The sequence below is a fragment of the Saccopteryx leptura genome, chromosome 6, assembly GCF_036850995.1.
Source record: "Saccopteryx leptura isolate mSacLep1 chromosome 6, mSacLep1_pri_phased_curated, whole genome shotgun sequence".
NCBI lineage: Eukaryota > Metazoa > Chordata > Mammalia > Chiroptera > Emballonuridae > Saccopteryx > Saccopteryx leptura.
In genome coordinates, this window is record NC_089508.1 from 76,745,276 (window position 1) to 76,772,309 (window position 27,034).

At 43.5% G+C, this 27,034-nt stretch overlaps 1 protein-coding gene across 6 annotated transcripts in view; it reads left to right on the top strand.

The window, feature by feature from the left end:
* TP53BP1 (tumor protein p53 binding protein 1) overlaps window positions 1–27,034 on the top strand; it is a 139,001-nt gene that overhangs the window by 100,675 nt on the left and 11,292 nt on the right. For 4 of the 6 annotated variants that reach the window (XM_066343252.1, XM_066343253.1, XM_066343257.1 and 1 more), the window contains 6 exons: window positions 6,770–6,796; window positions 6,937–7,420; window positions 15,369–15,521; window positions 22,150–22,421; window positions 23,057–23,206; window positions 23,505–23,941. In XM_066343252.1, coding sequence (XP_066199349.1) covers window positions 6,770–6,796; window positions 6,937–7,420; window positions 15,369–15,521; window positions 22,150–22,421; window positions 23,057–23,206; window positions 23,505–23,941 — 1,523 coding nt within the window. The remainder of the gene's footprint in view (window positions 1–6,769; window positions 6,797–6,936; window positions 7,421–15,368; window positions 15,522–22,149; window positions 22,422–23,056; window positions 23,207–23,504; window positions 23,942–27,034) is intronic. The other 2 variants (XM_066343254.1, XM_066343256.1) reach the window with 1 other exon arrangement.

Genomic DNA, 27,034 nt, shown 5'->3' on the forward strand with positions numbered 1-27,034 from the left:
AGACTCCCGCATGCGCCCGACCGGGATCCACCCGGCACGCCCACCAGGGGCGATGCTCTGCCCACCAGGGGGCGATGCTCTGCCCCTCTGGGGCGTCGCTCTGCTGCGACCAGAGCCACTCTTTCGCCTGGGGCAGAGGCCAAGGAGCCATCCCTAGCGCCCGGGCCATCTTTGCTCCAATGGAGCCTAGGCTGCGGGAGGGAAAGAGAGAGAGAGGAAGGAGAGGGGGAGGGGTGGAGAAGCAAATGGGCGCTTCTCCTGTGTGCCCTGGCCGGGAATCGAACCCGGGACTTCTGCACACCAGGTCGACGCTCTACCGCTGAGCCAACCGGCCAGGGCTACGGAAGTTTTTATTTTTAACAGACTGTTTCCCATAGGTCAAAACAAAGATGCCTGACACCCTGGTTTTGTTTGGTTGTTTTTTTTTGAGAGAGACAGGTAGACAGGAAGGAGGAGAGATGACAAGCATCAACTCGTAGTTATGGCACTTTAGTCGTTCACTGATTGCTTCTCATACGTGCTTTGAACCTGGGTGGGGCTCCAGCTGAGCCAGTGACCCCTTGCTCAAGCCAGTGACCTTGGGCTTCAAGCCAGTGACATTTGAGCTCAAGCCAGCAACCATGGGATCACGTTGATGATTGCATACTCAAACTGTCAACCCAGCGTTCAAGCCAGGTGAACCTGTGTGCAACCTGGCAACCTTGGGGTTTTGAACCTGGGACTTCAGCATCCTAGGTCGATGCCCTATCCCTTGCGCCACCACCAGTGAGGCATCATTCCAAATTTTAAGTTTGTCAGACCTGATGGTCTGACAAATTAAGATTTTCCCTTAATTTTTTTACTTTATAATCTCTTAGAACAGCTTTGAAGCAGGATTTCTTTGTATGTGTTACAAAGTATTTCTTTTCTATTTAAATAACTGAAGAGTATTTGTTTGAACTAGATGAGATATACTTAGTATAGGGAAAGAAGAATGACAATGGAAATAAGCTTTTTTGTTTTATTTTTTTTTAAGCAAATGAAAGAGAGACAGAAAGGGAGAGAGTGGAAATAAGCTTTTCTTTTATTATGAAGTAGTATCTGTCATCTCTGGAATTTAGTGATTTTTTTTAGTGAAAGGTTATAATAATGTTTGTTAACATGTGTTAATTGTTAATAGTGTTATTTGCAGCATTATTTATGTATTCTTTTTTTTTCTTTCTTCTTTTTTGTATTTCTCTGAAGTTGGAAACGGGGAGGCAGTCAGACAGGCTCTCACATGCGCCTGACCGGGATCCACCCGGCACGCCCACCAGGGGGCGATGCTCTGCCCATCGGGGGCGTCACTCTGTTGCAACCAGAGCCATTCTAGCACCTAAGGCAAAGGCCACAGAGCCATTCTAGCGCCTGAGGCAGAGGCCAAGGAGCCATCCTCAGCGCCCGGGCAAACGCTGTTCCATTGGAGCCTTGGCTGCGGGAAGGGAAGAGAGAGAGAGAGAGGAAGGAGAGGGGGAGGGGTGGAGAAGCAGATGGGCGGCTCTCCTGTGTGCCCTGGCCAGGAATCGATCCCGGGACGCCCGCACGCCAGGCCGACGCTCTACCACTGAGACAACCGACCAGGGCCTGTATTCTTTATTGATATAAATATTTGGAGGAAACATGTCAGTGCTTTTATGGGACATTCTGATGATTAAATGTGAGCTTGTTTGGATTCTTGGGAATAAGCTAGCCCAGATTATATCCTCTATTGTATCAAGAGGCTTGTTGGATGAAATACTACTTCTCGAGGTTCCAAAATTGGTATGGTAATAACCCAGTAATTACTAATTTATCAGTGGCATTGTATTGCCTTCTTATTATTATTAGAGTATCTTAAAATGGGCCAAGAAGGCCCTGACCGGTTGGCTCAGTGGTAGAGCGTCGGCCTGGCATGCAGGAGTCCTGGGTTCGATTCCCTGCCAGGGCACACAAGAGAAGCGCCCATCTGCTTCTCCACCCCTCCCCCTATCCTTCCTCTCTGTCTCTCTCTTCCCCTCCTGCAGCCAAGGCTCCATTGGAGCAAAGTTGGCCTGGGCGCTGAGGATGGCTTTATGGCCTCTGCCTCAGGCGCTAGAATGGCTCTGGATGCAACAGAGCAATGCCCCAGATGGGCAGAGCATTGCCCCCTGGTGGGCGTGCCAGGAGGATCCCAGTCGGGCGCATGTGGGAGTCTGCCTCCCTGTTTCCAACTTCAAAAAAATACAAAAAAAACCCCCAAACCCTCCCCCCCCAATGGGCTAAGATGCTGGTGATTTTGTTTAGCCTTGATAGAACAAGGGCCTGCAAATCCAGCTGGATTTGACTTCAGGTGCTCTACAGAGAGATCTGTACTGAGTACAGAGAGATCTGCTCTGAGAACTGAGTGATTAGAAATTTTTTGTTAAATATGGAGATTTATTCTCTGTTTCACTTAAGATTAATTTTCTCTAGACTTTTCTGCTAGAATTTCTTTCTTAACATCAGTTTCTAAATCTGGCATATAGTGACCAGAGTAGAATTGTGTAGCTGGACTTAATGAAGAGGGAGAGGTGTGGTTTTTCTTACAGTATAGTGGATTTCACTTGTCTGCTAGAGCTCTTTGTTCTGGTGCTGCAGATTTCTTTTTTATTGTTTCTTGGGACATAAATATACACCATTGTAGTAGGTAGTTTTCAGTTGCTTTATTTATGTCTAAAAATGTATAAACTTGGTAGGACTGGACAACACTTTTTCTAGTATGTGTTGCAATTAAGCTTTTGGTTTTTACTTACTCTTTTATGTTGGCCTTAATCAACAAATCTTGCCAACCAAAACTTGATGTATATTACATGATCCTGGGTGGGAAATGGCTATGGTTTTAACATTATTTCATTTGACTGATGCTAATACCAAAAATTCTGATATTTGATAGGAATCTGCTAAGTATTGTTAATATTACAGTGAGACCTCTCTATTAGTTTGTTGTTTTTTTTTTTTTTTTTTTGGTATTTTTCTGAAGCTGGAAACGGGGAGAGACAGTCAGACAGACTCCCGCATGCGCCCGACCAGGATCCACCCGGCACGCCCACCAGGGGGCGACGCTCTGCCCACCAGGGGGCCATGCTCTGCCCCTCCGGGTGTCGCTTTGTTGCTACCAGAGCCACTCTAGCGCCTGGGGAAGAGTCCAAGGAGCCATCCCCAGCACCTGGGCCATCTTTGCTCCAATGGAGCCTCGGCTGCGGGAGGGGAAGAGAGAGACAGAGAGGAAGGAGAGGGGGAGGGGTGGAGAAACAGATGGGCGCTTCTCCTGTGTGCCCTGGCTGGGAATCGAACCCGGGACTTCTGCACGCCAGGCCGACGCTCTACCACTGAACCAACCAGCCAGGGCCTCTATTAGTTTTTATAGAGAGAAGAACTGTTCTGATAAACTTTTTTGGGGGGAAAAAAGCAAAACCTCTAAAATTTATCGATTAAGAATAAAAATGTTGGCCTGACCAGGAGGTGGCGAAGTGGATTGAGCATTGGAATGGGACGCTGAGGACCCAGGTTCGAAACCCTGAGGTCGCCAGCTTGAGTGCCGGCTCATCTGGTTTGAGCAAGGCTCACCAGCTTGAGCCCTAGGTTGCTGGCTTGAGCAAGGGGTCACTTGGTCTGCTGTAGCCCCCCGGTGAAGGCACATAAGAGAAAGCAATCAATGAACAACTAAGGTGCTGCAACAAAGAATTGATGCTTTTCATCTCTCTCCCTTCCTGTCTGTTCCTGTCTATCCCTCTCTGTTTCTGTTACACACACACACACGGAATAAAAAACTTGCCCTGGCCAGTCGGCTCACTGGTAGAGTGTTGGCCCAGCATGTAGATGTCCCAGGTTCGATTCTGGTCAGGGCACACAGAAGATGTGCTCATTGGCTTCTCAACCCCTCCCCTTCTTACTTCTGTCTCTCCTTCTCCTACAGCCATGGCTCTATTGGAGTGAGTTGGCCTGGGTGCTAAGGATGACTCCATGGTCTCGTCCCAGGCGCTAAAAAATGCTCGGTTGCTAAGCAACAGAGCAACACCCCATCTGGGCAGACCATAGCCCCTTAGTGGGCTTGCCAGGTGGATCCTAGTTGGGGCGCATGCAGGAGTCTATCTCTACCTCCTTTCCTCTCACTGAATAAAAAAATAAAATAAAGAAGTTCCAAATAAAACAAAGCTTTGCTTTAGAGTTGAAAATCTATTCAGAAGTTCTACACTAAATAATCAGCTTCTGAAATAAACTGTGTAGGCTTAAGGTTGGGGAACAATGGTAATTGAATTCTTGAAATGGTTAATCAAGTCATGTTCCTTCTAGGTATTAACTCACTTTATTACTTAGCTGTTGATTTGTTAGATGTCTCAAAGATTCAAACGAGTGTTCAGTTTTATAAAGAAGATGAATTGGGCCTGACCTGTGGTGGTGCAGTGGATCAAGCGTCGACCTGGAACTCTGAGGTCGCTGGTTCAAAACCCTGGGCTTGCCTGGTCAAGGCATATATGGGAGTTGATGCTTTCTGCTCCTCCCCCCCTTCTCTCTCTCTTGTCTCTCTTTCTCTCTCTTCTCTAAAATGAATAAAAAAAAATAATTTAAAAAGAAGATGAATTGCATTACCTTAATTGCTTTGTCTATGTTTTTTAAGTGAAAGGTGGGGAGATAGTGAGACAGACCCGGTGACCCCTGTCTGAGGCCGATGCTCGAATCAACTGAGCTATCCTCAGCGCTTGGAGCCAATGCTCGAACCAATTGAGCCACTGGCTGCAGGAGGGGAAGAGGTAAAAAAGGGGGGAAGAAGCAGATGGTTACTTCTCTTGTGTGCCCTGACCAGGAATCAAATCCAGGATGTCCATACATCTGGCCAATGCTCTATCCACTAGGCAAATCAGCTCAGGCCAATTGCTTTGTCTTATGCATCTAATATTGATTGAGCATCTGCTGTGTAGCTAACACTGTGCTAAGGAATTTTTATATAAGATTACTTGTAAATTTCCTCAGAGGTAGATGTTACTCATTGGTCTCCTGGTGATTGTATTCTTATCTCTTTATTGGATATATTTCAATCAGTTGAGGTTCCTGACACACAGACACAAGTTGTAACAACTAGATATATTCTAGGCTCTTGGCTAGAACTCTGTTCTAAATCCTACTTCTTGATTTCCTGTTTTGGTAAACTGAGCTAGACAAGATAGAAACCTTTGAGACCTCTTCTCTTCTCTTTCTTCTTCAAGATCCAGGCAGAACAGTCCTTGAAGGTGAGAGCTCCTCCCAAGTTGGAGACAGCTTTCTCTGTCTAGATGGTTGGCTCCATCTTTCTCTGGCCACATGTTTACAGCAACATATGACATAGTTCCTAGACCCTTTACCATCCTGGATGTTATCTTCTGGGTGTATCTCAGATTATGCCTTGTAAAATGACACCCCAAACTGCAACCAATTCCACCTGTGGTCTTACTTGTAGTCTGTTTGGAATGGATCCTTTTATCTTTATTCTGGCTATTATACCTTTTTTTAAATTTTTATTTTATTTTTTTTTTGTGGCAGAGACTGGGAGAGTCAAAGAGAGGGACAGATAGGGACAGACAGACAGGAAGTGAGAAAGATGAGAAACATCAATTCTTCATTGCGGTTCCTTAGTTGTTCATTGATTGATTTCTCATTACATGCCTTGACGGGGAGCGGGGGCTACAGCAGACCGAGTGACCCCCCACTCGAGCCAGCGACCCTGGGCTCAAGCTGGTGAGCCTTGTTCAAACTAGATGAGCCCACGCTCAAGTTGGAGATCCCGGGGTCTCAAACCTGGGTCCTCCACATCCCAGTCCGACACCCTATCCACTGCGCCACTGCCTGGTCAGGCGCTATTATGCCATTTAATGTAGCCTAAAAATGCATTAGTTTTAGTTGTTTTTGTAGTATAGTGGCTCATTTGAACTTGTAATTTACTAAAAAGTTAAAAGTTGTGGGTATTTACTACATGAATTTGCTACTTGTGCAATAAACTTATTTAATCAGAGTAGATTTTTTGCTCTTCATCAATTGAGAGAATATGATCTTCGTGTAAATTAAATTTATCATTCACTTTATTTTAAGTCCTGTGGTAGGTACTTTAAGTATAAACTTGAATAATACATGGGTGTCAAGTTTTTGTGTAACTTGCTCACTTGGAGTTAATCTGGGCCTTTTTATTCTGGTGTATTGTTAAGGATATTTAAGAAAGCCGCTAGGCACCTCAGAACTTCATGGTATCTGGTTTACAGGAAACAGTCATCAAATGCTTATGAAATAAATAGGTCACTGATAGCCAAATGGTAAGATTAATAAAAAGAAATAGACTGTATCCTGAGGACTCTTTGAGGCACCAAGTCATTCTTGAATGGTTAGTTGCAGATATACCAGTATAGCTAGCAAAGCTAGAATCTCACCTACAACTGTCTTTATAGATCAGGTTTCTTTTGCTAAAATTGTTGGTTGGGGTTGGGTGTATCTAAAATGCTAGGAGTCATTTAAGTAATGTTAGAACCATTTATAAAGCCAAGAAGTACACTTGTACTAATAGATATTTTTTTTCTCTTTTGTTTTCTTTTTTTTAGGTACCTTTAATTGATACTTTTTGAAGTAGATCCCTAAGCTGCCTTCATTGGTTGTGACTTCAATAATGGCTCTATAGCTTTTTGTTTAATTTACTTCCTATGTCAGAGTTCATAGCTAGTGATGGGATGAAGTGTTATGGCTATTTTATCATCATAGTGGTATAGTCCTGTGTACCATTGGTTTTTTACAGGAGTGAAATTATGAGAAACCTTATAAGGTAATATTCTTACTCATTTTATTTTCTCCCCCACATTTCTCAAATTGTCGGTTATGCCCCCTGCCTTACCAGTGTACACACATATGTGTGTGTGCGTGTGCACTTACTTAACATGGTTTCTTTATATGGTTGATTCTCAGGGGGAACTTACTCTGTTTTCCAAGTACTCAAGATGAAGAGGAGAAGGAAAACTTGGAAGATGACCAAAGGAGCAGGCGGCATCCACAAACTATGACGCCCAGTAGTCCTGTCAGAGATCCGCCTTCTCCTGCCTCCCAGCAGATGGCCACACAGGAATCATCCAGTCTCCAAGGGGAAGCAATGGAGACAGATACGCTAGAAGGCCAGAAAGAAGGGTGGAATACCAATCAGGAAAAATCTAGTAAGGCCTTAATTGAAAGGCCCAGCCAAAATAATGTAGGAATTCAAACAACAGAGCATTCCCTGTGGGTCCCAGAAACTATTTCAGCAGCAACCCAGACTGTAAAGAATGTGTGTGAACAGGGGACCAGTACAGTGGATGAGAACTCTGGAAAACAAGATGCTTCAGTTCAGACTGAGAAGGGTACTGGCGAGAAGCCCGTCAGTGCTTCTGGGGATGATACAGAGTCACTTCATAGCCAGGTGAGAGACCTTACCCGGTATCCCAGAGACCCTGTTTTTGACTTTCTGGATTCCTGGTGATTTATTTTTCCTGAGGCTGTTTTTTTTTTTTTCCTTTCTTTTTTTGGGGACAGAAACAGAGAGAAGGACAGATAGGGACAGACAGGAAGGGAGAGAGGTGAGAAGCATCGATTCTTCATTGCAGCTCCTTAGTTGTTCATTGATTGCTTTCTTATATGTGCCTTGACGGGGGGACTACAGTAGAGCGAGTGACCCCTTGCTCAAGCCAGTGAACTTGAGCTCAAGCCAGCAACCACGGCGTCATATCTATGATCCCACGCTCAAGCCAGTGACCCTGTGCTCAAGCTGGTGAGCCCGTGCTCAAGCCGGTGACCTCGGGTATTCGAACCTGGATCCTCTGCGTCCAGTCCTATGCTCTATCCACTGTGCTACTGCCTGGTCAGGCTGGATTCCCAGAGATTTTAAGTTGTGGTACTTTTACCTCATGATAATTCTTTTTTTTTGACTGAGATAGAAGGAGAGTCAGAGAGAGGGACAGAGAGACAGAAAAGGAGAGAAATGAGAAGCATCAATTCTTCCTTGGGGCTCCTTAGTTGTTCATTGATTGCTTTTTCATATGTGCATTGATTGCTTTCTTTTATGTGTGACAGTGGAGCAAGTGACCCCTTGCTTTAGCCAGCGTCCTTGGGCTCAAACCAGAGACCTTTGGACTCAAGCTAGTGACCTTGGGGTCATGTCTATGATCCCACGCTCAAGCGAGTTACCCTGTGCTCAAGCTGGCGACTTCAGGGTTTCGAACCTGGGACCTCCACATCCCAGTCTGATGCTCTATCCACTGTGCCACCACCTGGTCAAGCACCTAATGATAATTCTTAACAGTTTTGTACAGACCAGTGATTAAAAGATAAAAGCAATTTATTCAGGATAGAAAAAGGGTAGTAAAAATTATGGGTAGTATAGCCAATAAATAGTTTTTTAGGGAAAATTGGAATAGTGTTAGAGTTTGTCAAGTAGATTTTTTTTTTTTTTTTTACAGAGACAGAGAGAGAGTCAGAGGGATAGACAGGGACAGACAGACAGGAATGGAGAGAGATGAGAAGCATCAATCATCAGTTTTTCGTTGTGGCACCTTAGTTGTTCATTGATTGCTTTCTCATATGTGCCTTGACCGTGAGCCTTCAGCAGACCGAGTAACCCCTTGCTCAAGCCAGCGACCTTGGGTCCAAGCTGGTGAGCTTTGCTTAAACCAGATGAGCCCGCACTCAAGCTGGCAACCTCGGGTCTCAAACCTGGGTCCTTCCGCATCCCAGTCTGACGCTCTATCCACTGTGCCACCGCCTGGTCAGGCTCAAGTAGATCTTTACTAGAAAAGAAAGCCAGGAATATAGTCTGGGTCCTGTAATCTTTTAACCTGTTCAGTTTTTTTCTTCTGCTCTCATTTTTCATCTACCTTTATAACTGTCAGAGCTAAATGTTTTTTTCTTCAAGTCTATTTCACCATGGTTCCCAGGAAGGAGAAAAAGCATGAAGGATAATCAATCACAGCATTAGAAACAACAGACACAGGAATAGAGAGATGGGGGAAAGCCTCTGAGTGATTAGGGCAGGGGTTAGAAACTTATGGCTCGCGAAACAGATGTGGCTCTTTTGATGCATCTGGCTTGCAGACAAATCTTTAATTAAAAAAAATAATAATGGCCTGACCAGGCAGTGGCGCAGTGGATAGAGCGTCAGACAGGGATGTGGAAGACCCAGGTTCAAGACCTCGAGGTTGCCAGTTTGAGCGCGGGCTCATCTGGCTTGAGCAAAAAGCTCGCCAGTTTGGACCCAAGGTCGCTGGCTCGAGCAAGGGGTTATTCGGTCTGCTGAAGGCCCATGGTCAAGGCACATATGAGAAAGCAATCAATGCACAACTAAGGTGTCGCAATGCGCAATGGAAAACTAATGATTGATGCTTCTCATTTCTCCATTCCTGTCTGTCTGTCCCTGTCTATCCCTCACTCTGACTCTCTCTCTGTCTCTGTAAAAAAAAAAAATAATAGGCCCTGGCCGGTTGGCTCAGTGGTAGAGCGTCGGCCTGGCGTGCAGGTTCGATTCCTGGCCAGGGCACACAGGAGAAGCACCCATCTGCTTCTCCACCCCTCCCCCTCTCCTTCCTCTCTGTCTCTCTCTTCCCCTCCCGCAGCCGAGGCTCCATTGGAGCAAAGATGGCCTGGGCACTGGGGATGGCTTCTTGGCCTCTGCCCCAGGCGCTAGAGTGGCTCTGGTTGCAACAGAGCAACGCCCTGGAGGGGCAGAGCGTCGCCCCCTGGTGGGCGTGCCAGGTGGATCCCGGTCGGGCGCATGCGGGAGTCTGTCTGACTGTCTCTCCCCGTTTCCAGCTTCAGAAAAATACAAAAAAAAAAAAAAATAATAATAATAATAATAATAACGTTAAAAATATAAAACATTCTCATTTATTACAATCCATTCATTTCCTACCGCTCATGTTCATGGTTGTGGGTGGCTGGAGCCAATCACAGCTGTCCTCTGGGACAACACCAAATTTTTATTGGATAACGTGTAACGTACACGGGTCGTTGTATGACTCTCATGGAATTACATTTTAAAATATGTGGCGTTCATGGCTCTCTCAGCCAAAAAGTTTCCCGACACCTGGATTAGGGAATGCAGAAAGGTTCAGACTAGATTTAATGGGAGTGAAAGTATTGGGGCTGATTCAATGCTGAAGGAAGGACAGGTTCTTGGAAAGAGAAGGGGAGTATTGGGTTGGAAAGAAAGTATTTTTTGGTTTTCACACAGAGTTGTAATTATTGTAATTGTCTCTCTATTCCTGTGTCTGTTGAAGGACTTCTGTCAGTGTTATGGTTTTTTTCCTTTTGACATTTGATATCAGTCACATTTAGGTTACTTTAGAAACAAGTTGTGCATAGTTTTGTTTGAAGCTGTTAGTTTAGGGTCAATTTTAAGATGGAGTGCAGAAACGAATATTTTCGGCATATTTTACTTTTTTATCTCCGTAAAGGAAAGAAAGCTGCTGATGCTCACAAAAAGATATGTGAAGTTTATGGTGTTAATTGTATAACAGAACGGATGTGTCAGAATTGGTTTAAAAATTCCGTTCTGGAGATTTTTCACTCAAAGATGACCAACGTTCTGGTCTACCTACTGAAGTTGATGATGACCAAATCAAAGCCATAAGTGAAGAGAATTGTTATATAACTGTTCGACAGATTCCAGAGAAGTTAAATGTATCTCATACAACAATTGAAAATCACTTAAAATGTCTTGGACTTGCTAAGAAGCTCGATATTTGGGTTCCGCATGAATTGAAAGAGATTCACTTAACACAGTGAACCAATATTTGCCAAATGCATCTCAAGCACAATGAAACTGACCCTTTTTTGAAAAGAATCATCACTGGTGATGAAAAATGGGTCATATACAGTAACATCATTCGAAAACGATCATGGTCCAAGCATGATGAACCGGCACAAACCACGTTAAAGCTGAATTGCATCAAAAAAAGGTTATGCTGTCAATTTAGTGGGTCTACAAAGGTGTTGTGTATTTTGAGCTGCTTCTAAGAAACCAGACAATCAATTCAGATGTTTACTGTCAACAACTAATGAAACTGGATGAAGCAATCAAAGAAAAATGGCCAGAATTGGCAAATCGCCAAGGAATTGTGTTCCAGCATGATAATACAAAGCTTTATACATCTTTAGTAACACGTGGGAAATTATTGGAGCTTGGTTGGGAAGAGATGTCACATTCCCCATACAGTCCTGACCTGGCACCAGCTGGTTACCATTTATTTTGAAGTTTGCAAAACTCTTTGGTAAAACTTTCACAAATGATGATGACCTTAAATCACACTTGGTTCAGTATTTTGCTGATAAGGACCAAAATTTCTATGAGCATGGAATAATGAAGCTGCAAAAAAGATGGCAAAAGGTCATTGAACAAAATGGAAAATGTATAATTGATTAAAGTTTATTCTTTGTATAAAAAAATGTTTTATTTCACACTAGAAAACCAAAATTACTTTCTTGGCAACCCAATAGTTCCTAGTTATTGAACATCTACAGTGTATACCATTGTGCTGTAGATGACCCATAAGGTTGGTATTATTATTCCCATTTCACAGGTAAAGAAACCAAGCTGAAGAGAGGTTAAGTAACTTGCCCAAGATTTTGCCATCAGTAGGTGGCAGAACTGGAATTTGAACTCATCATGTCTACTTCAGAATCGGTATTCTTTTCATTATGTTATGTTGTTTTTCTATTTTATAATCATGGCCTGTATAGTCTTGTTCTGATGCTCCCAAAAATTGTTTATATTAGACTTTTATAGTAACACAGTCTGTGAGATGTAAGACCTTATCAGTCTATATAGGTACAAAATAGCAATAGCCTTTGAATATAGAAGCTGTAGCATATCAGATCCTCTTTTTCATCTGTTTATTTTCACCCTTAAAGTGTTTGCATTCTGCCACATAATTTTGGGTTCTCTGTCTTTATAAAAAGGTAAACTTGGTCTTAAAGATAGCAATCCTGTGGGAGTCACTATTCTGTTTTCCTTTTCTTCTAAATAGTGTCCCTCTCTAGAATAGGGCAATAATTCCTTTTCTTGTCTTATCATGATGATAGCAGCTAGTGATCCAGTGTGGTTAAGGCCCAGGCTTTGGAGTCAGACCACTTCATCTGGATATTATGAGGATTCAATGAGATAAGGCATGCAAAGCCCTTAACACTGGCCCTGGCACATGGCAAATGTTCTATAAATGTTGGCTGCTGCTACTACCTATTGATGGTCATTCTTTTAAATATTATATTATTGCTATTATCACTACCACAGACACTACTAATACTAGTAGTACTATACTACTGTGTCATGCAGAGTGATGTAACACATTGAAGAGCTAGTTGCTTCTGCTAAGAAAAGATACTAGAAAAGATAGATGGTGAATGATTAAGAGTTTCAGTTGGGAAAGATGAAAAAGTTCTGAAGGTGGATATGGTGATGTTTGTACAACAAGGTGATTGAAAATGAGGTTTTCCAAATGTCAGAGCTTTTCAATCCTTGCCCTCTGGTTAGGACTCAGGCTGTGCTTGAAGAATAGTACAGGCAGCTTACTTGTGACTTCCTTTAAATTTTCAAGTGGACCTGGAGCCAGGTTTTCTATGAAGGGGCAAGGATGGTTTTATTTTCACTTTGTTATCTTCCCTTAATAATGACAAAATTCTCCAGTTATTTTATCTTTATAGAGATCACTTTTCAGAAGGCGATTTAAAGAAAGAGTAAGCATTTTTTTTTTTTTTTAAGAAGCAGGGAGAGAAAGAAACAGGAACATCGAGCTGCTCCTGTATGTGTCCTGACCAGGGAATTGAAACCGGCAACCTCCATGCTCTGGGACAGTGCTCCAACGAGCTGAGCTCTCTGGCCAGGGCTAGCATTTTTTTGTTTTTATCTGTCCCTTTACCTTTTATCAAACATGTTTAAGTGCTTCTCTTGAAGTGATCACTAACCTGGCTGTTATAATGGAGGACTTACAGGAAGGCTTCTTGGCCACATTCAAGGATAGGTAAAACACTGAAATCTTTCAGACCCTTATAATCCAGTGCCTGACTATGTGCAAGCAGGAGGTCCAGGCTATCATGGTTCTAATGCAGGGGCCCCTTGATGATTAATGTGTGACACACCAATGCTCAGACCATTCATTAACCAGAGTTGTATATATTAATATATGGAAGTATTTTGAGGAATTTGTTGAGTCATATTCTGTGCTTTTGATATTATTTTTACTTAGGCACATAATTTATATAATTCTAATATATATAAAAATATTTTACCTTGGGTCCTTGCTGGCTGGCTCAGTGATAGAGTGTCAGCCTGGCTTGTGGAAGTCCTGGGTTCAATTCCCGGCCAGGGCACACAGAAGCACCTATCTGCTTCTCTACCCTTCCCCCTCTCCTTGCTCTCTATCTCTCTCTCATCCTCCTGCAGCCAGGGCTCCATTGGAGCAAAGTTGGCCCGAGCGCTGAGGATGGCTCCATTGCAACGGAGCAACAACCCAGATGGGCAGAGCATCGCCCCCTGGTGGGCATGCTGGGTGGATCCCGGTCAGGCACATGCAGGAGTCTATCTCTCTGCCTCCCCGCTTCTCACTTCAGAGAAATACAAAAAATTTAAAAAATAAAAACATATATTTTACCTCTAAGGTGGGATTGGAGTAGGAATCATTTAGGTAAATTGAAAACTGTAGGTAAATTATTACCACATTGTCATGAAAAAACCAGAATCAGCCTTATTGCAATGGTACCTGTGTTTCCTTTGAAGGATGTGGATACCTTGACACTGACTACTGAAAGTAAAATTATCTACTGTAGGAGAAATCAGAGGGGAGAAAAAGTGCATTTCTTCCTCCTTAGAATTACAGAGCCAGTGTATAGAGGGAGCGCGTGAATGGGATATAGATGTTATGAGAAAACGTATATGTAACAGTTGTCATAAAAATGTAGATCTTGGCCCTGGCCAGTTGGCTCAGCGGTAGAGCGTCAGCCTAGCGTGCGGAGGACCTGGGTTCGATTCCCGGCCAGGGCACACAGGAGAAGTGCCCATTTGCTTCTCCACCCCTCCGCCGCGCCTTCCTCTCTGTCTCTCTCTTCCCCTCCCGCAGCCAAGGCTCCATTGGAGCAGGGATGGCCCGGGCGCTGGGGATGGCTCTGTGGCCTCTGCCTCAGGCGCTGGAGTGGCTCTGGTCGCAACATGGCGACGCCCAGGATGGGCAGAGCATTGCCCCCTGGTGGGCAGACCGGGTGGATCCTGGTCAGGTGCATGCGGGAGTCAGTCTGACTGTCTCTCCCTGTTTCCAGCTTCAGAAAAATGCAAAAAAAAAAAAAAATGTAGATCTTATTGCCTGACCAGGTAGTGGCACAGTGGATAGAGTGTTGACCTGGGACCCAGAGGACCCAGGTTTGAAACCCTGAGGTCAACAGCTTGAGCATGGGCTCACCAGCTTGAGCGCGGGGTCACTGGCTTGATTGCAGAATCGTAGAAAGGACCCCATGGTTGCTGGCTTGAGCCCAAAGGTCACTGGCTTGAACCCCATGGTCGCTGGCTTGAGGGAGGAGTTACTAGCTTTGCTGAAGCTCCCCCAACCCCCATCAAGCAATCGAATAATTAAGGTGCCGCAATGAAGAATTGATGCTTCTCATCTCTCACCTTTCCTGTCTGTCTGTCCCTCTTTCTGTCTCTGTCTCTGCCTCTCGCTGAAAAGAGAAAATATAGGTCTTATTTAAACTGTTCAACTGATTATTGTTTATGGTACAACTAGATAAATTAGATAACTAATTTGCTAATGTTTTCTGTTTCTGAATACTAGTTCCCTTTTAGTTATAATCTATTATTTTAAATATGTTAAATATTTCATATTTAATTCTAGGAGAAATCAGTGTATCTTGTTCCAGGTATATATCTATAGTTTTTGCTTACTAATGCTGGTAGAAAGATTGCCCTGAGATTAACAGATGTCCTGATTTTGTATAAAGTTCTAAAGATTGCATTTTATCTAAAGAGCAGTTCAAGCATAAAGTTATAAAAGTCAACGTCAAAATCCAAAATATCAGTCTATAAGTAATGTACTTTTAGGGGGTCGAAGTTTTATTTAAATATCTTCAGTGCTAGCTAAATATTATGATTTTGATTTAGACAAAAATAGGTCACTTTTGGTGATACTGATACAAACTTCATAGCCCTGGCTATACAGCTGGTCTATCCCTGGTTTTATCTCTAGGTGAGTGAGTATACAACAAAGCCAGCTGAAAATTTTCATTACATTTTGATTCATGGTACCTTTGAACAGTGCTCCTCATGAAGAAGTTGATTTGTGATTCTGCCAATTTACAATGAGACCCACGCTTGCTTTCTATATTTTCTTTCATAGGGAGAGGAGGAGTTTGATGTGCCGCAGCCCCCACGTGGCCATGTCTTGCATCGGCACATGAGAACAATCCATGAGGTTCGCACACTTGTCACTCGTGTCATCACAGATGTATATTATGTGGATGGAACAGAAGTAGAGAGAAAAGTTACGGAGGTAATACCTACTCTGGGTCCATGTGGCAACATGTGGCAAATTTCTTTCAGTAGAAAAATCACCCTGGCACTTTACTGCCACATCCTCGCCCCCTTTCCTGTGCAACTTCCTGCTAACAGTTTGTTCTCCATTTTTTTTAGTAGAAAGATACATGAACCAGCTTAGAAACTAAGAGTCCTGAATTTTATATCTTTTGTAACCATGGCTTTGCTGTTTGACCTTTGGCCACATATTGAACCTGTCTCATGATGCTTTCTGTCTTTATAAAGAATAGATTGATAAATCTGTCATATACTAAGTGGATCAGTGGTCGGCAAACTCATTAGTCAACAGAGCCAAATGTCAACAGAACAACGATTGAAATTTCTTTTGAAAGCTAGATTTTTTAAACTTAAACTTCATAGGTAGGTACATGGTTATTAACTTGATTAGGGTACTCCTAAGCTGGCCTTAGCACCCGTACTCAAGGGACCAAAGAGCCGCATGTGGCTCGTGAGCCACGGTTTGCTGACCGCTGAACTATCTAAATATAAAGATTTTATATATATTTTTTAATCCTTGGAAACTCTAATGAAATTTAGAATTTCCTGCGAGGCTACATATGTTTTCTCATTGTTTTCTCTTGTGTTTTCATAATTGCTCATGTGTCCTTTCTTGGTCTTCACTGTGTGTGGACCTGTTGGTAAGTGATGTACCTTTACTTGTCAGGATTCATGTGGACTCATTCCCAATGTCAGAATAATATTGGCATTTATTGCCTATCATATTGGACAGTGTCATATGCTGACTGTTTACATCTAAGATTACAGCTGAGATTAGATAGATTTTCTAGATTGAAGATCTGGCACATTTTTGGTATGTATGTTAATATTTGGGAATCATTTTATTAATTGATAAGAAGTACAGCTCTTTTCTTCCTTCACTCAGGCACTTTAATTTTGCTAGCTAGTCCTAGGAAGCTGTACTTGGAGAACTAGATTCTGGTATATATATTTAGTTTTATTAAATGGAATATATTTTTGCTATTGTTTATTAATGGGACATTGTGGCCCTCATGTCAGAAAGCATTTGAAATTAGTTTGAGAAATTGTCTTGTATTCTGTATTTATTGTATACCAAATAATAATCCCAGAAATATTTCTTTTAAAATGTTAGTTCATCTTCAATATTATTTAAACAATGTTTGTATAGTTTTTTCAATGCTATTGCTATTTTGTAAAAATATTGAGCTTAATAGAAAAACAATTTGCTTTCATAAAAAGTGTTTGCAACTGTTGTAGTTTACATTGAACTCTGTGCTGCGTACTATATCAAATATTATACATATTATCTTAATATGGTGCTTTCTAAAGTATATTTCTGGAAACAGCAGGCCTGCTATCTGAGGGGATAATTAAGTTCCATGGTCATAAATATTTTTTAAAGTAATATTTACTATATCCCTAGGGAATATATTGTGAGAAACACTGCCATAATGAAATAAAAGAATGATCATGACTAATATTTATTGAGCACTAACTATATGCCAGGCACTATTTTAAGGACTTTATTGATTTAATTATTTAATCCTCACAGTTAAGCTATGACATAGATACTGTTATTCCCATTTTGCAGGTGAAGAAGCTGAGGCACAGGAAGTTGAAATAACTTGCTTAATGTTACGTAGCTAGTAAGTAAAAGGAACTAGAATTCAACTCAGTCTAGTTCTAGAGCCCGCATTTCTAACCACTACACTGCACTGCTTTTTAAGAGTGAAAGTAATGTGTGCTAAAAGGAAGGCATAGCTCAGAGGAGGAAGAAACTCATATAAAGGGAAATTTCTTTTTTAAATTTTATTTATTTTTTACAGAGACAGAGAGTGAGTCAGAGAGAGGGATAGACAGGGACAGACAGACAGGAATGGAGAGAGATGAGAAGCATCAATCATTAGTTTTTCATTGCGCGTTGCAACACCTTAGTTGTTCATCGATTGCTTTCTCATATGTGCCTTGACTGTGGGCCTTCAGCAGACCAAGTAACCCCTTGCTGGAGCCAGAGACCTTGGGTTCAAGCTGGTGAGCTTTTGCTCAAACCAGATGAGCCCGTGCTCAAGCTGGTGACCTCGGGGTCTCGAACCTGGGTCCTCTGCATCCCAGTCCGACGCTCTGTCCACTGTGCCACCACCTGGTCAGGCTAAAGGGAAATTTTGATAAAATCTTTCTGGATGAGGACCAGAAAATGTTTGAGTTGAACACTGAAGATATTAGATACTGGGAGATAAGGGGAAAGGGCATTCCATATACAGAGAAGGCTTGGTGAGCAAAGGCATAGAGTGGAAAGTAAAAAAAACACAGGCAGGAACAGTCTAGTTGGTGTGCAGCACAAAGGTGAGATCAAAGGACTCGGGGAACTTTCCTCAGCTCTTGTAGTGCTTGTTTATTGTATTTTAAATATTTTAATTTATTAGCAGTTTCCTTTCTTTATGATCTAGCACTGTGGCGGGTACTGGGACCAGAAGATGAACAGTGTCCCTGTTCTCTAGGAGCTTTCGCTTCACATGCAGCAAGTCCAAGACTTGTTTGTTGCTGTATTGGGGTGTGGAAAGATGTGTTAGGAAGGGGGCTGGAGCCTCTTAGCCTACGTGAAGGTGGCTAAAAGGCCTCACAGAAGATCATAACAGAATAACTTGGAGCCTGGACTAAGTCATAAGAACAATAGTTTTAATTTCTGGACAGTTGCAAAGGCAAGTAGGTATAGCTGGCTACTGTTTTTTGAGCCTACTCTCCAGCTGAAACACAGTTTGGAGTCCCAGTCCTCTGTGCAGGCCTTGCCCCTACACATTTGCCATGTCCACGAGAAGGAATTGACTTAAATCCTGAAATTAAATTAAGTTTCAGTCAAATGACCTTTGCAGATTATGCTGACTTGTATTCAGCTAGAGCAGTCAAGTTGATGATAGGAGATGGTGCTTGGAGAATGGCATGTTTATGATGGAGAATTTTGGAGGTGGTACTACTTCTGTCATTGATCCTGGTAACAACTGGATGATGTAGAGTAAAAGGTTGTGGTAATTAGATCAGCATACAGAAAATGCTGGATGGGTCATTGGATGGATGTAAGTCGCAGAGAATGATGAGAGAAGTAAAAATGAGGACGAGAGCGAGGCTCTGAACCATAGGTTAAGGTATTCATGCATGAGAGGGAGTGATTGGGAGGATGTTGTTGAGTAACGAGGGACTAGGAGAGTAAGTTTAATGGAATGGCTGTAAAGCCAGTAGGCACGGCCACCATCACAGCCGCCTGGCCCGTGCAGGTTCACATTTGATTTGGACAGATGGTAATGAAACAGTGGAGTCAAGAACTGGTGGGCCATTAGCTTTAATCCTAGCTTGCACCCAGTAGGCGAAAAATACACACAGTGGGAAAACACTTCCCTTTCCATTCAGAGCTCCCAAAGCTACTGACTTATCCAAGTTTCCTAGAATCAAAGGTTTCTACCTCACCAGCCTTATTCACCTCTGTTCCCCATCTCCTTCTCTCTGCACAAACTGGCTTCTCCTTTAGCACTCCACCATCTTGGCTGCTTCTCCTCTCCTCTACATGACCTTTCTTTGCTCTCCTCCTGTATGGGCTCCTCTGCCCCATTTTATAGCGTAGAAATCAAAACCTTTAATCCAATATATAAACAAAGAAGTCTCTGATACAAAGTCACTTATCTGAGGCATAATGGGATTCCTCATAAGAGTGCACCACCCCGTCATGCAACAGTCAACGGTGTGTGGAAAGCTTAGTCTTAAAACTAAGCCTTAGAGCCCTGGCTGGTTGGCTCAGTGGTAGAGCGTCAGCCTGGCGTGCAGAAGTCCCGGGTTCGATTCCCGGCCAGGGCACATAGGAGAAGCACCCATCTGCTTCTCCACCCCTCCCCCTCTCCTTCCTCTCTGTCTCTCTCTTCCCCTCCTGCAGCGAGGCTCCATTGGAGCAAAGATGGCCCGGGCGCTGGGGATGGCTCCTTGGCCTCTGCCCCAGGTGCTAGAGTGGCTCTGGTCGCGACAGAGCGACGCCCCGGAGGGGCAGAGCATCGCCCCCTGGTGGGCAGAGCGTCGCCCCCTGGTGGGCGTGCCAGGTGGATCCCGGTCCGGCGCATGCGGGAGTCTGTCTGACTATCTCTCCCTGTTTCCAGCTTCAGAAAAATACAAAAAAAAAACCCAAAAAACAAACAACAACAAAAACTAAGCCTTAGGCTATAAGGACCCTGCCTGCATACAGCCTATCTCCCCATACCCAATGCAAACTATAAGCAAGCAAACATATACATCATATTTACAAGCTTATTTGACTAACAATGGCAAATAGTGGTTTGGTTGGAGAAAGGTGGGAAAGGTGGGAAGAGAGAAATGCTTAGTTAATGGCAATGGGGAGCAGAGAGGCCTCTCATCTTCAAGCTCTTGCATTGAGGTTTAGTTGAAAATAATCAGTCTTTGCTTGAGAGAGCTGTACAGGATGTGAGAGACCAGGCGATAGCCAGGAAGGCAAGGAAATGGACAGAGGATGACAGGTTGATTGAGTGTCGGATAGGTTAAATTTCAGATGTCGTTGGTATAGCCAAGGGGCAAGAAGAGTTTAGTAGATGTTCATATCGAAGAGTTTGGAGCTGAGTGATCATTATATTGTTGATAAGCAGGGATGAATCTGGTAAGACTGGCCAGGAAAATAATGGGAGAGCAGGAAAGGAATGAGAAGAGTCTTGGGAAATACCAATTTTAAAGGAATAAGCTGAGGAAGAGAAACCCCAAAACAAGCGCAAATAGAAGTTGAAGATGTAGAATGAAAGGAAGAGAAAATGACTTTATAGATTCGAAAGGAGAAGATATTTTCAAGAAGGGATTGTTTTAGAGCAGTGGTCCCCAACCCCCAGGCCGCGGACCAGTACCGGTCCGCAGAGAAAGAATAAATAACTTAAATGATTTCCATTTTATTTATATTTGTCTGAATGATGTTTTATTTTTAAAAAATGAACAGATTCCCTCTGTTACATTCGTCTAAGACTCACTCTTGACGCTTGTCTCGGTCATGTGATATATTTATCCGTCCCACCTTAAAGGCCGGTCCGTGAAAATATTTTCTGACATTAAACCGGTCCGTGGCCCAAAAAAGGTTAGGGACCACTGTTTTAAAGTATTCATTTAATCCTCTCATAGCATTATTTAAATGTGTGTGCATTGCGTGCTGTCTCCCAGAGAGATTGTAAACTCTCCCAGGGAAGAATTTACTGTATACTTCTACATATCTTTTCTGACAGCACAATAATCCACAAATAGGCCAGAGCAGGAAGATAAATATGTAGCACCTGTCATGTAATTTCTCATTCTGTGCCCCTGGAAGACACTGATGATTGGTCATGGAACCTTTTCCCTCGAAAGGCTGCTTAAAACTGGGCTCCAGGCAACCACTATCAATTCATCAAAACAGGGTTGTGCGATAAGCTCATTTTGACATTCCTGCCCTCTCTGTAGTTCCTGAAAACTCATATGTTTTGATTATCTTTTTGTTCTTCATTTTTTAAACAGTAATACCATTTTTAACTTACAAGCTTTTTATTCACTTGATCACGAATTGGAAAGTAATATAAAATACCTAATCTCAAAAAATATGTAATGCTACCTACCCACTGCTGATCTAGTACCAGAATGGCTCCCAGCCAACATTTCCCTCCTCCTACTACCTACCTCCTTGTCTGTCTTTTCTCAGACAGGGAATTACTTCTGATCTCTGGGTTAGAATCCTTGGCAGTTTCTCTGTATCCAGAGGCTGTGAATTTGTCCGGTAAAAAAATATAACAGTTCAGGGTAGAGGTCATTTTTCTTCCCAATCTAATTCCACCTTATTTTTTATTGAGTTATAATTATTTTCTGTGGAATATATATTTAGTTCAGTGGTTTTTTTGTGTGTGTGACAGAGACAGAGAGGGACAGACGGGGACAGACAGTCAGGAAGGAGATAGATGAGAAGCATCAATTCTTTGTGGGGCACCTTAGTTGTTCATTGGCTTCTTTCTCATATGTACCTTGACCGGGGGTAACTGCAGAGCGAGTGACCCCTTGCTTAAGCCAGTGACCATGGTGTCATGTCTATGATCCCACACTCAAGTCAGCAACCCCGTGCTCAAGTTGGCGACCTCAGGGTTTCGAACCTGTGTCCTCTGTGTCCCAGTCTGATGCTCTATCCACTGTGCCACTGCCTGGTCAGGCAGTTCAGTGGCTTTTGACAGTTATATGTAACCACTGTTTAAAACAAGATATAGAACATTTCCATTATTCCAGAAAAGTCTGTCCTGGTTCCCACCTTTCTGAATCAAAATTTTTTGCCATCTGTAGGATTTTCCACCCTTCATATCAGCATTATGTTATTGTGGTTTCTTTTAGCTTTTTTTTTCTTTATTTAAATGTAGTCATTTTAGAGAAGAGAGAGAGAGAGAGAGAGAGAGAGAGAAAGGGGGGGAGGAGCAGGAAGCATCAACTCCCACATGTGCCTTGACCAGGCAAGTGCAGGGTTTCAAACTGGCGACCTCATCGTTCCAGGTCGATGCTTTATCCACTGCCCCAACACAGGTCAGGCTCTTTTAGCTTTTGTATCCATTTTTTCCTTGCAGGAGACTGAAGAGCCAGTTGTAGAGTGTCGGGAGTGTGAATCTGAAATTTCCCCTTCAAAGACTGGGGGCTCTTCAGGTGACCTGGGGGATATCAGCTCCTTTTCCTCCAAGGCATCCAGCTTACACCGCACGTCAAGTGGGACGAGTCTCTCAGCCATTCACAGCAGCGGCAGCTCAGGGAGAGGAGCCGGACCACTCAAAGGGAAACCCAGCGGGACGGAACCCGCAGACTTTGCCTTGCCCAGCTCCCGAGGAGGCCCAGGAAAACCGAGGTGCTGACAGGGTCTCCAGAGAGAGCCACAGCGGGGGCAGGGTTGCTGACATTTTAAATATCACAGGGAAGGGAAGGAATGGGACAATCCCCCCCTCATCCTCTATCTAGAATAAATGAACTCCTTTTCCTCCCCTTTTATTTCTGTCCTTTTTGGGGTAGAGCCTGTGGGAGGTAGACCTCCTTAGAAAATGTGGAAAAACAGATGATGGAACTTCCACAATGCTCAGACATGCTCCCGCCACCCTCATTTTCTGTATCCTACAAGTGTTTTGATTGGGAATACAGAAAGTTTGGGATTATGGCCCCAACTTGGCACATCCTCTAGCTTTTTGTTATCCTCTGCAGGTGTCCAGAGCCTGAGGGAAAAGAGAAGGCAGGGCAGAAATATGCGTGCTATATTTTGAGGGCAGCAGTAGGAAGCTTTCTCAGGGGGCATAGACTTGCGTAAATGAAGATGTCCTTTATTTGTTAGCCTGTGTTCCCACTCCCCAGCTGAGACTTTGTGGTGGTAGGCGACCTACCCTGGAGGCCAGCACGTGTTGGTCTGGCATGTTAGTGTAAGGGCTAAGGGGAGACTTTGGGAAAAGGATTCAGTAGCAGGTTCTGTCAGACTAACCTATCTTCAATCTCTAGTCCTAGAAAAGGGGTCAGTCAGACAGGGGCGCCAGTGTGTGAGGAGGATGGTGATGCAGGCCTTGGCATCAGACAGGGAGAGAAGGCTCCGGTCACGCCTCGTGGGCGCGGGCGAAGGGGCCGCCCACCTTCTCGGACCACTGGAACCAGGTACCCGGGTAGTGTGAGATATACTTAGTCTATGACTTGTTTAGAGAAAAAGGGTGTAGAGATAAGAGAGGGGACTAGAGAGTATGTGGTGCCTCAGGAGGGAGAAGAGGGACCCACACTGACTGAGGAGTGGGCAGGGATCAGAGTGAGGCCACTGAGAGACCAGGCGTATGCCTGTGAGGGGTTATCAAAGAATGGGCTGAGCCGGGAGACCCCTGGACAAAGGAGTGGGAAGATTGCTAGGTAAGTATTTCTCTCTCATTCTCACTGCCTTCTCCTGTCTCTTATCTCCCTTTAGAGAAGCAGCTCTGCCTGGCTCCTTGGGCATAGAGGATATTTCACCCAGCATGTCACCAGACGATAAGTCCTTCACCCGTATCGCACCCCGAATGCCTGACTCCACCAGACGAGCAGACATGGGTGCCGGTGCTGGTACTTTGCGTCGAAGCGACTCTCCGGAGATTCCTTTCCAGGCTGCTGCTGGTCCTTCTGATGGCTTAGATGCTTCCTCTCCAGGGAACAGCTTTGTAGGGCTCCGTGTTGTTGCCAAGTGGTCATCCAATGGCTATTTTTACTCTGGGAAAATCACACAGGATGTTGGAGCTGGGAAGTATAAATTGCTTTTTGATGATGGGTACGAGTGTGATGTGTTGGGCAAAGACATTCTTTTGTGTGACCCCATCCCGTTGGATACAGAAGTGACAGCCCTCTCGGAAGATGAGTATTTCAGTGCAGGTAATAAAAGTCTGTAGAGATCTATTGTGCCCTGGGGCAACCGTTTATTTGTCAGAAATTCTGTTCCTGTAACACTGATTAGTTTCACAATGGGTTTTTTGTTGTTGTTTTTCTTTATTGTTTATTTCATTTTTTTTTTGAGACAGATAGAGAGAGGGACAGATAGGGACAGACAGATAAGAAGGGAGAGATGAGAAGCATCAAGTCTTCATTATGACACCTTAGTTGTTCATTGATTGCTTTCTCATATGTGCCTTGACTGGGAGGTACAGCAGAGTGAGGGACCCCTTGCTCAAGCCAGTGACCTTGGGCTTCAAGCTAGTGATCGTATGTGTAAGGTATTCACTGCCGAGGAAGAAAGAAGGGCGTAGGCACCAAGTGTGGACTAGCAAAAGCTTTATTCAGAACGCATCCTGGGTGAACTTCTCTGGTCCGCGAGAGGGGCCAGAGAAGTCGGCACAGCCTCACCCGCGGGGTGTGTGTGTGTGTAATTTATAGCATTGGTATGGTGGTGGCGGGTTGATATGATGTGGCAAAATTTCATTGGCTGACAGTCGTTCATTTTCAGCATGCTCCTGGCTGTTTCTTTTGGCGGGCATGGATGTAGGTGGTTCCAGCAAAAAGTCCCCAGACCTGGTTCCTCACATGACCTTTCCCCATTGCCAACTGACCTCACAGTAGGGTCCTATGATCCCACGTTCAAGCCAGTGACCCCACACTCAAGCAGATGAGCCCACACTCAAGTTGGCAACCTCGAGGTTTCAAACCTGGGTCCTCTGCATCCCAGTCCAACGCTCTATCCACTGCACTGCCACCTGGTCAGGCTATTGTTTGTTTATTTTTTAATAAACTTGTTGTTTTGGAATAATTCTATAATTATAGGAACTTGCAGAATACAGGGTATTAATAGTACGGAGTTTCCATATATTTCTCACCTGTCTTTCCAACTTTCTCTATTGTTAACATATTAGGTTAGCATTTGTCAAAACTAAGAAACCAACTTTAGTTTATTACTATTAATATTAACTAAATTCTGGACCTTATTTGGATATCATTGGCTTTTCCATGTCCCTTTTCTATTCGAGGATCCAATTCTAGTCTACCACACTGCATTTAATTCTGTGTCCCTGAATGTCTCATCTGTGACAATTTCTGAGTCTCTCTTTTCACTACCTTGATAGTTTTGAGGAGTACTGGTCAGGTATTTTGTAGACTGTTTAGGTTTGTCGCATGTTTTCTGATTAGATTTGAGTTATGGGTGGTTTTTTTTAAAAAATTCATTTTATTAGAAAGAGGATGGAGGGAGGGAGGGAGAGAGTGAGAGAGAGAGAGGGGAAAGAGATAGAGAAAACTGGGGGAGGAGCAGGAAGCATCAACTCTCATATGTGCCTTGACCAAGCAAGCGTGGGGCTTCGAACCGGTGACTTCAGCATTCCAGGTTGATGTGGTATCCACTTGCCACCACAGGACAGGCTGGAGTTACGGGTTTTGAAAAGAATGCTGCAGCAGTAAAGTGCCCTTCTCATCACATTATGTGGGGGAGGCGGGTATGTGACATCCGCAGGACGTCACTGGTGATGTTAACTTTCATCACTAGGTCAGGGTAGTGGTTGCCAGGTTTCTCCACTGTGAAGTTAGTATTTTTCCCTTTCCATTCTCTATTCTTTCGCCGCTGACTTTTAAGCTTACTGCTTGCCTTGATGGGACCCGAGTAGATGAGTGTGGCAGATATATGGAGATGTTTTTGCTGAGTTAGTGCTGTGTTTTGGGGCCTTCACCCACCACTCAGTCTCTGCTTTGAAAAACAGTGCCTTTTTTTTTTTAATGTGGTCAGTTCCCTGTTCTGATGGTGGTGAGGTATTTGTTATTGTGACTGTTTCATGTACCAGCTCTTCGAATATATTGCCTCTTTACTGTGAACTAATTTGGAGATACATGTTTATATTGAGTTAGTTATTTAAAATCATCCTTTCTGGGGATTTTTTGAACATGGGTTGGGATATAATGGGCAGAAGTGCCTTCTAATTGAAGTCTCTCCAGACTCTTGGATTTAGATTCCTGAGTAGTTGCTGTTTGCCCCTTTATTTCAGTGTTAAATGGGCCACTTCACCTTCTAGTTCTGGATAACACTTAGCTCTCTGGCCTCAGTTAGTAGCATGTAGGTTGAGGTCTTACATAATTTGTATCCAACGCATTTGTTTTTCTTTCAGGCGTATAGCCATTCTTGGAGGTTCATGTTTGGCCCTCTTGAGACAAAGAGACAATTCTGTGTCCTATTTGTTGAGGCTGTTCACTAATGTCAACACTAAACTGCTTCTAGTTCTAGTAGCTCTTCATTAGTTTGAAGTATTTTGCTAGCCTTGGGCTTCTGTTTTGCTTTTAGAACCTTTTATTTATTTTTTTATTCATTCTAGAGAGAAGAGAGAGAGGGATAGAAAGAGAGAGAAGAGGGGAGGAGCAGGAAGCATCAACTCCCATACGTGCCTTGACCAGGCAGATCCAGGGTTTCGAACTGGCGACCTCAGTGTTTCCAGGTCGACACTTTATCCACTGCGCCACCACAGGTCAGGCCTTTTTTGCTTTTTAGGGAGTCTTTGTGATTTAGTTTGGTGATAGATACTTAAGCCAGGAGATGAACAAGCCGGAGTAAGAGAGTTTCTGTGGCATACACAAGGAGAGAACCACGGCCTGCTTTCTCCTCTTATTTTTTTTTCGTTGGTGGTTTAGATTCTACTTTTCTTTTAGACTTTCATTCAAGCATAGGCCAATGGGAGAGAGCAGATGGACTCTTCTGTTTCTGGGAATGAAGAAATGTTTATATTAATGCACTGGTTTTATACTATATACGTGGTATGTATGTGTGTTTGTGTATAAATTGTTTATTGTTGGATAGAAGGGAAGGAGTATTATCTTTTTCAAAAGGTTGGAAACTGGTCCTGCCAAAGATTGCATAGCTTGGTGGTACCAGAATTAGCCTAGTTTCCTTTTTGCCCCACATATGTGTTTTCTAAACTAAAGGTCTTATCTCTAAGTTCTGAATGAAAGCAAAAGCAGGAAAGTTGACAATAGAGCGGGAAGATCAGGCATGAGAGG